Below are 11184 nucleotides of genomic sequence, written 5' to 3'. Positions count from 1 at the left end.
TATTTTATTTGTTTCGTAAGAATATATATAAAAGAAAATATATTTAATATACTTACCGTATTCTTACGGTGAACCAAGAATGTGTCAAGTCATTGTGACTTGAATTACTGTTTAACCACTTTCCCTGCAATTATTGAAATAAGAAACAATACTTAGGAGATTTTATTTTTTTAAGACACGTTATCGTACAAGATAAAGTTATTGGTCATTTCAATATTAATAACTTTAGTACCCTTTTACCTCTGTAGCCTATTTGTATAAAGTCAGCTTTAACAGTGGATACAGAGCGAACGACTACAAAGCACGCAGAAGCACTTAATACATTGACCAGCAGACAACATAGTACATTATTATATTAAATCACCATCTAGTTGGGCGGACGAGACAAACAAATGGCAACACCGAAATGGAAAATATTACTTCACTGACGACCTTCAAAATAACGTCTTTTATTAGAAAAAGTTTTGCAATGCCACAATACAAAAATAAAAAAATAATATAAGTTGTGAAGTGTGTGCAAACTGAAAATGCAGTTAAAGCACATTTCACAACCACAGCACACACCTATCACTTCAAACGGGCGTGTAACAATGACGACTTTTATTTTTCAAGTGCACTCACTTCCGCTTTAGTTTGTGCTGCGGTCGATAAGCTTGATGCAGCCGCTATAAAACGCGAAGTGTCCTGAGAAGTTCACAAACTTAGCCATTCACACAACAGCTGTCATGGGGGTTATCGAGATCAACAATTGGGTATGTCTTGCAGCTTGTTTTGTTTACTTGTTGATGATGCGGTGCCTCCACCGACTGGACAGGCGCGTGCCCGTTTCCTCCTCTGTGACACATTTTCAATTTTAGGAGTTTCTTTCTGGGTTTTTTCAAGATACGTTGGCATAAATACATGCCTATAGTCATGACTTAATATAAAGGAGGCAGGAGCTTAATGGCACTACGTGGCTGGATGATTCAGCGTGAACAATGTGAGCCACCACCATGTGTTGCTGTTATTGTGGACCTTCACCCTCTTGTAGACAAGCGGGTGGACCAGTAGCGTGAAGCCCAGTGTAATGCTTGTTTGCTAAAGCTATAACAACTTGTAGCTAACATCTACTACACTAGTTGACTGACAGGCCATACCCGTCCAACGAGTGTTTGAGGATGCTCGGGTGGGGACAGTAACGTACTTTATTATTACAGAGCATATCATATTACCAAGACTTTATTTAACGGAATGTTTTTGTTCTATCAACTGTGTAGGGCTGAGCCATATGGAAACTTATCTAATTAACATTTTACTGATATTGCGATATGATTCATACTTTGTGCGTAATTCAAAGTAGGCTATATAACAATGATGATGGTGGTTAAGTCTTTTCTTTGTGATCTGTAACACACACAGATCTTTGTCTGGCGTGGTATCAAAGTGAAAGCTTTCAGTAATTAACTGCAGATAATGATCATGAGACAAACCCCCAGCAATAAGTAAAACACAGTGCATGTCAACAATGTTAGTTTTCAAATATAAGATGCAATAACTGCGTTTAGGTTCGTTAATCCATCAGTTTGACCAAGTATCAAATCTGTTTTCATTTCCGTAGGAGGAGTTAAAGGCTGCCCTGAAGGATGCTGGAGACAAGCTGGTGGTGGTGGACTTCACAGCCACCTGGTGTGGGCCCTGTAAAACGATTAGCCCAGAGTTCCATGTAAGTAGATGATTTTGGCACTAAAGTCTTGTCAAAGCCATATTTTAATTATGTTTTAATTGTTTGGATAGTAAGATTATGTTTTATGAAGGGTTTCTTTCATGCGCTAATTAACTTCTGTTAAGGAGGGAAAAGACACTAGATGATGGGCACAAAAGTAATCCTTTCTAAACTTTACTTGTCTTGTTTCAAGACAGTGTTGCTCACTTTCATAAATTTGTGGATTTTAGGTTGGTATTTAGTTGCAGCCTTTTGTGAAACGAACGTGTTTAGTAGTTTTAAGGAAGCCCTTTCCTGAGCAGCATCTCTTGTTGCTTGTGCAACCTTTTTGTGAAGCGGTTTCAACCTCAAGTGGGGAAATTCCTGCTCAACTAGGAAATGTGATGGCTTCGCCTAATGAGTAATAGATCAAAGATTTTAAGCAACAGAAACATGTCCATATGTTGTCTCATGATCATGTGGCAGCAGGTATTCTGAGTTGTAGTAATACTCATAGGTTGACTTTCTTGCAGGCGCAGTCTACTAATGCTGAGAACGTGAATGTGGTTTTCCTGACGGTGGACGTGGATAAAGCTTCAGTAAGTATCTTTATTTTAACAATGTTTTAATCTTGAAGCCCCAATAGGCTTACTTCAACTGCTGCTAGTACAGAGATCCCAACACGTCAGTCACCTGTACTTCTTCTACCTCTGTACTGAAGGCCGACTGGAGCTACAGTGACTCACTCACTATTCATCCTAGACGAGCCGGAACTGTCAGCAAAGCATTATAATCAAATTGCGCAATCTTATAATTAAGGAACCAGTTCAGGAAAAAAAAATACTTTGCATCTAAAATCTACTTGAGGTGTTCAAAGAGTTATCTAGGTAACTTTACAAGTGTTTAAAAGTTAATTTTATTGCCTCCGAGATGTTTTTACAGTCCAGCCTGGCAGCAGTTTACAAGTTGTTTACACTATAGACATTTGTGGCTTGAGTGAGTCTAATATCTTTAATTCCTTACAGCCTCAGGCACTTCCTGATCGGTTTGGTCCATTTACATCATCCATATCCTTGTACAGTCCTCAGGGTGTAGCAGTGGTTTGACCTGTTCCATCGATCTCACTCCGTTTGTTTTGCTCTTTTCAGGATGCGAGTGAAAAATCCAAGGTTAACAGCATGCCCACGTTCCACTTTTACAAGAATGGAGTAAAGGTAAGCGTGGAAATATACAGCTATGATGGAACTATTGCTATTATCACTTGTTGTAATGTTGGCATCAACAAACGGTTATACAGATTATCATTCACTTGGAGACATGTTTCTGGCCACCTGGTGAATTTCTCTCCAATACTCACTCCCTTTTTTTATTACACACACAAACGTATAAATGTGCTCCTTTCTTCACAAGTTAAATGTGAACTTTTGCCGTTAGTCTGTTCATTATAGCTTTCTGCTGAGGCTGGAAACAATGAGCCTCATGCAAGAAAACAGATTTTGTTAAGTAGCTGGTACGAGAGATTTGTGGCATTTTCTTGCGTACAAATGAAATTCACGAGTGACAGAGCTCATGTACAAGTCCCAGACTTGTTTCAAAGTGGGGAAAACACAAATGAATGCTTTGATTTTATGAATTAACTTAATTTCTAAAATATTAAGTAACTAATCATTGTGGGTGGGGGGTAAATCCCTCTTTAATCCTCCTTTCTGTACCGTCTTTCAGGTGGCAGAGTTCTCTGGCTCCGACAAAGATGCACTGTTGGAGAAACTGAAATCTTTGAGGACATAAAGCGCCACAAACGCATCCTCATTGTATAAAAGCCGCTGTTTCCCTCTGTACATGCTTGAGAAATTCCTGTTTCATGTTGTGTACTATAACAATCAACTTTTCTATTTCACACCGCAAATAATTGATTTCATGTATGTCTTAACTGGCTGAAATGTAATCAAAACCTGTCGACCACTTTTAATTCTGTTTTTGTACGAGATTGGCTTTGCTCCTGAACTTTCTTTGCATGTTGTGTTCAAGGTGGATTTAATAAATAAACAATGAGTTACAGGCACTTTGTACTTTTCTAATTTTACATTTGAATACATGGAACACTACTTTGATACGCAACCCACTTCCTGTAAGTGCAACAAAGGGCATGTAATGGTATTTTATGCTTTAATAAAAATGTGAGAATAGTTTACACACATACATTGGGACAATCACATCAATAGTTTTTACACATCATACAAGTATATATAGCAGCATACGTTTAATACTGTTGAGTCTCTATATGAAAAAATACAGCTTTATTTTACAAAATGGTTCTTGCTTTGCCTTTGCAGAGAGATGAGAATGAATGGTTTGTGTCGGTTACCTATACAAGAATTCCCTTCATAAGACGATTCACATGGTGCTGAATGGAAACTTTAAAAGTGATAGTATCCTGATTTCCTCTTCCTGGAAAAAGGAGAAACTGTATTCAGTCATGTATAAAAGGTTCATTCTCAATACCAGATGAAATCACTAACATACATGTATTGTCTTTCAACTCCAACTTAAAGTCACCAGCTAAATTGAATCTTTATCACAAGCAACTTTACAGTACAATTAGCTAATTTACAGACTCCTCAATCTTTACCACAAGTTACAAGTCGCTCGTTAAGAAAACTTCATATATTGCTAACAACATAAAACAGTTGTCGCTGTCTCTTGTGTTTAGCATACAAACAGATCCTTCACAGCGGTCTCTACAGTTAGCTTAGTAGCTAACTAGTTGCAGTACATTAGCCAGCTAATAGCGAGAAAGTAGTTATAGCTAGCCTACCAACTCCCCTGGCTCTTGGCAGCTGTGTCAAAAGCAATGTATTCTTATAATATTACCAACAAAAGTCAAATTTGTCAAAAAGCAACTTACAATTTTATTTAGGAATTCCGTTTTGTTAGCATCCCGTCCCAGCAAGTTATCTACCCGCGCCAAACATCCAAACTGACGGCACGTCGTCACGCAGGAACGACGTGACGTTCTCCGTCATACGTTGGAGGTTGCGTTAAACCTCCAACCAATCAGATTGAAGGATTGAAGCACGACTCCCACCTTCTCTCCTCCCACGCGTTCAACAACCCGCTGCTGCCGCTTCTGTTCTCAGTGAGTTCACTTCTTCTTCTGCCATTTCTTTGTGGATAACGAAATCTGGTAAGTTATATGGATAACTTTTATAGGGCTGTATTTAATGTAACATGCTCAAACGAATTAGATTACCTGCTAGCATAGGAGAGGAGGTTTTCACACACCTACATTGAGTTGAATTGTCTTACTGAATGTAACCTTTTTCTCACCTGCATGATTCAAGTAGGATTTAATGAATAAGTGATCATAGCTTTTACTTTAATTCACTTATTAGTAACTGGGTAGTACATCTAACAGGTCTTGTATTTTGCACAGCTCTGGGCATATCATCACTTCAACAACTGTTACTTTCTGTGACTACTCCATCTCTCACAGCTGGCCCAAACAACAATCATGGTCCAAGCTAAGACATGGAGCCTGACCAAGCACTTTGACGGCTTCCCGAAGGACAGCGACCTTGAGCTCAAGGTGGAGGAGCTCCCTCTGATCAAACTTTCTGAACAACCTCAAAACAACTCTCTTGAACACACATGGTATACATTTTCTTAACGTTTTAAACCAAAGTGCATAAAAGTCATCTGCCACATGGTTTGATGTCATACAGTTGTCTAGGATACTACAACACACTAAATATATTTATTTTTTAATTCTATTTTCAATTTAATTTTCTGTTTTTGCAAACTTTAAAAGCTCACTGCCACCATGGACGGAAGTTGGACGAGGCGAGACACTTAATTGACAGATGCTTTCTTTCTTCTTCTGTTGTTTTGTTTTTCTGTAGAGTGATTCAAAGTAATTACCCAGCATTTCCTGTGGGAAGCCATGTTATTGGTCGTTGTGGCTGGAGAACCCACACAGTCTGTGACGGGACTGACCTCATTCCCATCATGCCTGACTGGCCGCAAGACGAGGCCTTCAACTACAAGACTGTTGGCTCCCTGGAGGAGACACTGAAGAAAGCTTCTCCAGACGGATATGACTGCTTCTTTGAAAATGTAAGCAGTGGTGGTGTAGCTCCAAGCTCGTAAAGTGTCCTTCATATTTATGCTCTCCTTTCTGTTTCTTTCTTAATCTTACTTTAACACTTTGGGCTAAATGTTTCAAACTTTAAAAACGGACACTTCTTCGTTTTAGGTGGGAGGTCCTTCCTCAAGTGTTGCCTTGCAACAGATGAAGAATTTTGGAAGAATCGCCGTGTGTGGAGCTATTTCCACCTACAATGACACCACGCCTCAAACAGGTGTCACCAAACATAATTTTGGTTGTTTATAGCACAATAGCATCTGATTTAAATGTGATTAAGAAGTGATGTATTTATTTACCGCAGCTGTAAAGTCCTGTAAAAGCTTGAAAATGATTGAAAGGTGCTTGGATTTGGATAAAGTGAAACCTTCTCAGATGATGAATTGTTCGTGTGTGTCTTCAGTAAAGATTTTATCTCGCATTAGTAGGGATGCCCATGTTTCTGCTTCAGTGCCATTTTTTTAAATCTGTTTATTTATTCTGCATCTGCAGGGCAAACTGCAGTGTCGGGAGCACATCACACAAGGCTTTGAGAAGATGCCAGCTGCTTTCATGGGGATACTGAAGGGAGAAAACGTCGGCAAGGCTATTGTCGCAATCTGATGTGGATCAAAGAAGAAGAATCTGTATTATTAATTACTGACGCGTTATTACAGAATTCATACATGAAGGATTTAACAATAAACACTTACAACTAACCAGCTATTTTCATATTAACATGTTACAAAATGTGATTTATACATTTTAGCGTTAGGTCATTGTTAGAAAGTTGAGACTGAAACTATTGATTCTTTAAAATTCAGATGGTTTCATGAGACTGGAGCGTTCTGCTAGGTTTTGAATATGTATTCATGGTAAGACACGTTTCTTTTGTAATGCATTTAAAGAATAAAGGCAAAATAAAAACCCATTTTACTTTAAAGGATCAGGATTAGAGACACAAATGAGCATGTCTTCCTCATATTCTGCGACACAGTACTCAAACAAATTTTTAAAGTTAGCTTCTTACAAGGACTAGGCTAAATAAATGTTCACAGAGTGATAACAGTGATACTATGTGTTAGAGAGGGGATTTTACCCGGATATGAACACAGGTATGCCTTGAGATTTTGGCTTGGTCTTTGGTGTGCCTTGGCCACAGAAGGTTTGGGAACCCCTGGTCTAGATAATACAGCAGGCACTGTTAGCCTCCTGTTGCCAAGTGCATATTTTTATTTGATCAGGACTTTATTTTTAGACACTACCCAGGCCCTTATACAGTCCAAAGTCCAAAATGTCAGTAATTTGTTTTGCATATCTATCAGTCTGGTCCAGACAGGTATGCAAATGTTGATGCTTCTATACCAAAGTGGAGAAGATTTACTGTTAAGAAGACATCCTTATAATATAGTATATGGAAAAAGATTTGGTTCTATGAATTGGTGTAAATGACCAAAATTAAAAAATATATATTTTATTTGTTGTGTAAGAATATATATAACTTAAGAAAATATATGTAATACTATTGTTGACCACATGTTTGGAAACAGTCCAAATGAAGCTGAAGAAAAAACCGTACGTGCACATTGAAATTGAGCTGCGCTCACTTCAGTCGTTTACGGTAAACCAATAATGTGTCAAGTCATTGTGACTTGAATGATTGTTTAACCACTTTCCCTGTAATTATTGAAATAAGACCAATACTTAGGACATTGATTTAAAAAAGAAGAAGAAAAAAGTAGCCTATTTTGTATAAATGTATTGCGCATGACAATATGAGCGTAAAGCAATGAAATGGAATATATTACTTCACTGACGACCTTCAAAATAAAATAAAAAAATGTATCAGTAAAAGCTTTGCAATGGACAATGCAAAAACAAAAACAAACAATATAAACTGTGAATCACAACCACATCACGCACCTATCACTTCAACGCTGTGTAACAATGAGAGCAACTTTTATTTCTAAAGGGCATCACTTCCGCTTTGGTTGGTCGATTCGCTTGATGCGGCCGCCATAAAATCGCGGCGTGTCCTCTGGAGTAACGGATTCCATATTTAGCCGTTCGTTGTTCATCTCGAAGCACGTTCACACAACAGCTGTCATGGTGGTTGTCGATATCAACAATCTGGTAAGTTATGTCTAGCTTGTTTTGTAGCTTTTTATTGTTTACCTCTGTTAAAAGTCACAATTGTAACACACCAACGGTCTTTTTTTAGCATCATCAACCGTTGGAAAAATGATGATCGGCCAGGCACGCGCCCGTTTCTTCCGCCGTGACAGTTTCAATATTAGGAGTTTATTTTCTTGGGTTTTGTCGAGATACGTTGGATAAATAAATGCCTATGGTCATAACTTAATATACATATAACGGAGGTAGGAGCTCCGAGTGCGCTTAATGGCACTACGTGGCTGGATGATTCAGCGTGAAAAACGTTAGCCGCCACCATGTGTGTTACTGTGGACCTTCACGCTCTCATAGACACGCGGGTGGACCAGTCGCGTGAAGCCCAGTGTTTGACTGACTCATAATGTTTTTAGAAACAATGCCACATCATCTCAATGTGACCCTAGTTGTGTTTTTGGTTGTTTGCTAGAGATGCTAAAGCTATAACAACTTGTAGCTAACATCTACTACACTAGTTGACTGACAGGCCATACCGAGTGTTAGAGGATGAGGGGACAGTAATGTACTTACCCAGACTTTATTTCACATTAAATATTAAACTCCGTATGTTGTGTTGACCAGTTTACATATTTAGCAACCATTATAGAAAATACAGTTTAGTAGTTCACCACATGATTATAACTATTAAGCATAGCCAGTTTTAATTGTGAGATTAACTTTGTTTTTGTTATATCAACTGTGTAAGGCTGAGCAATATGGAAAACATATCTAATTGAGATTATGTTTGACTGATATTGCGATATGATTCATACTTTGTGCGTAATTCAAAGTAGGCTATATAACAATGATGATGGTGGTTAAGTCTTTTCTTTGTGATCTGTAACACACACAGATCTTTGTCTGGCGTGGTATCAAAGTGAAAGCTTTCAGTAATTAACTGCAGATAATGATCATGAGACAAACCCCCAGCAATAAGTAAAACACAGTGCATGTCAACAATGTTAGTTTTAAATATAAGATGCAATAACTGCGTTTAGGTTCGTTAATCCATCAGTTTGACCAAGTATAAAATCTGTTTTCATTTTCCGTAGGAGGAGTTCAGGGCTGCCCTGAAGGATGCTGGAGACAAGCTGGTGGTGGTGGACTTCACAGCCACCTGGTGTGGGCCCTGTAAACAGATTAGCCCAGAGTTCCATGTAAGTAGATGATTTTGGCACTAAAGTCTTGTCCAAAGCCATATTTTAATTGTTTGGATAGTAAGATTATGTTTTATGAAGGTTGTCTCATGATCATGTGGAAGCAGGTATTCTGAGTTGTATTAATACTCGTCGGTTGACTCTCTTGCAGAAGCAGTCTACTACTGCTGAGAACGTGAATGTGGTTTTCCTGAAGGTGGACGTGGATGACGCTGAAGTGAGTGTTTTTATTTCAACAATGTTTTAAGCTTGAAGCACCAATAGGCTTACTGCAACTGCTGCTCGTACAGAGATCCCAACGCACCAGCACCAGCCATTAAACCGGAACTAGTTAACGCTGTTCCTGATCAATACAGCATTTTAGAAGTCCAAAATATCCAGTATGTTAACCACATCTGTAAAAGTTGACTATCTTTTTTGGGACTTGTAAAGGAAGGTGTGGGGTTTTGCGAGAGGATTAACGTAATTGTCCTTTTTACTGGATTTGAAGGGTGGGTAGCCATGTTATTAACACTCAAAGCAATGTGGACTATTCATGAAATCCATTTCACCTGCCCATGTGGAGCCACAGCTGGCTCATGTGACTAAAGTGCTACGTTTTTTTTTTTTTTGGTCTCAGTGCTATAACATTGTGACCTGATATCTGGACATAATATTGCTAATAAATAACCTGTGAGCCTTCAATATTAACTGCATTGTTAAAGGTGCAATGTGCAATCTGCTCCACATAAATACGGGGCAGTACACCTCTACTACTGGGTCCATGCAATCTAAATTCATTAATTATTTAAAAAGAGTAGAGTATGTTAACCAGTTTATTGTGTTTGTTGAATTCTAAATCTCTCCTAGTTTACTGTGTATTTCTTCACTCCTGTGTAAGTCTGTCCGTTAATTTAGACCAGTCGGTCTACATAACACTGCTATCTTCTAATCTTCACATGGGTTTAGAGAGCTGTGTGTTTACTGTGGCACTAGCTGGGGGCTGTACGGTCTGTTATCAAAACGTGCAGGGGTGATGGATGTAATGTTGACGAGCCCCGAGTCAGACAGCTGTACTTCTTCTCCTTCTGTACTGGAGGCAGAGTGGAGCTACAGTGACTCACATCCTACATCCGAGATGTTTTTACAGTCCGGCCTGGCAGCAGTTTACAAGTTGTTTACACTATAGACATTTGTGGCTTGAGTGAGTCTAATATCTTTAATTCCTTACAGCCTCAGGCACTTCCTGATCGGTTTGGTCCATTTACATCATCCATATCCTTGTACAGTCCTCAGGGTGTAGCAGTGGTTTGACCTGTTCCATCGATCTCACTCCGTTTGTTTTGCTCTTTTCAGGATGTGAGTGCAGAATGCAATATTAACTGCATGCCCACATTCCACTTTTACAAGAATGGAGAAAAGGTAAGCGTGGAAATATACAGCTATGATGGAACTATTGCTATTATCACTTGTTGTAATGTTTGCATCAACAAACGGTTATACAGATTATCATTCACTTGGAGACATGTTTCTGGCCACCTGGTGAATTTCTCTCCAATACTCACTCCCTTTTTTTATTACACACACACACTTATAAATGTGCTCCTTTCTTCACAAGTTAGATGTGAACGTAAATCCCTCTTTAATCCTCCTTTCTGTACCGTCTTTCAGGTGGACGAGTTCTCTGGTGCCAACAAAGATACACTGTTGGAGAAACTGATATCTTTGAGGACATAAAGTGCCACCAACCAATCCACAAACACATCCTCATTGTACAAAAACCACAGAAGCTGCTGTTTCCCTCTGTACATGCTTGAGAAATTCATGACATGTACAATAACCATCAAGTCTTTAATTTCACACAGCAAATAATTTATTCCACTTATCGGTGACTTACTGTAAGTTCAGTGTATGTCTTAACTGGCTGAAATGTAATCAAAACCTGTCGACCACTTTTAATTCTGTTTTTGTACGAGATTGGCTTTGCTCCTGAACTTTCTTTGCATGTTGTGTTCAAGGTGGATTTAATAAATAAACAATGAGTTACAGGCACTTTGTACTTTTCTAATTTTACATTT

General features: G+C 38.6%; 3 protein-coding genes across 3 annotated transcripts; all 3 read left to right on the top strand.

The window, feature by feature from the left end:
* The first annotated feature begins 2127 nt into the window (after positions 1-2127).
* On the top strand, positions 2128-3743 carry LOC115023454 (thioredoxin-like). The gene is made up of 3 exons (XM_029454441.1): positions 2128-2280; positions 2830-2895; positions 3404-3743. The coding sequence occupies exons 1-3, from the start codon at positions 2143-2145 to the stop codon at positions 3467-3469; spliced, it is 270 nt and encodes an 89-aa protein (XP_029310301.1). The 5' UTR covers positions 2128-2142; the 3' UTR covers positions 3470-3743.
* Positions 3744-4736: 993 nt separating this feature from the next.
* LOC115023998 (prostaglandin reductase 1-like) lies at positions 4737-6747 on the top strand. Its single transcript, XM_029455371.1, has 6 exons — positions 4737-4865; positions 5175-5332; positions 5513-5521; positions 5581-5794; positions 5934-6041; positions 6315-6747. Exons 2-6 carry the CDS (start codon positions 5193-5195, stop codon positions 6423-6425), a joined length of 582 nt encoding a protein of 193 aa, XP_029311231.1. The 5' UTR covers positions 4737-4865; positions 5175-5192; the 3' UTR covers positions 6426-6747.
* Positions 6748-7826: 1079 nt separating this feature from the next.
* LOC115023453 (thioredoxin-like) lies at positions 7827-11036 on the top strand. The gene is made up of 5 exons (XM_029454440.1): positions 7827-7934; positions 9023-9127; positions 9279-9344; positions 10463-10528; positions 10778-11036. The coding sequence occupies exons 1-5, from the start codon at positions 7908-7910 to the stop codon at positions 10841-10843; spliced, it is 330 nt and encodes a 109-aa protein (XP_029310300.1). The 5' UTR covers positions 7827-7907; the 3' UTR covers positions 10844-11036.
* Positions 11037-11184: the final 148 nt, after the last annotated feature.

Source organism: Cottoperca gobio, chromosome 18 (genome assembly GCF_900634415.1).
Source record: "Cottoperca gobio chromosome 18, fCotGob3.1, whole genome shotgun sequence".
NCBI classification, from domain to species: Eukaryota; Metazoa; Chordata; class Actinopteri; order Perciformes; family Bovichtidae; genus Cottoperca; species Cottoperca gobio.
The sequence above is the reverse complement of the archived record's forward strand: the minus strand, read 5'-3'. Positions and strand labels throughout refer to the sequence as shown.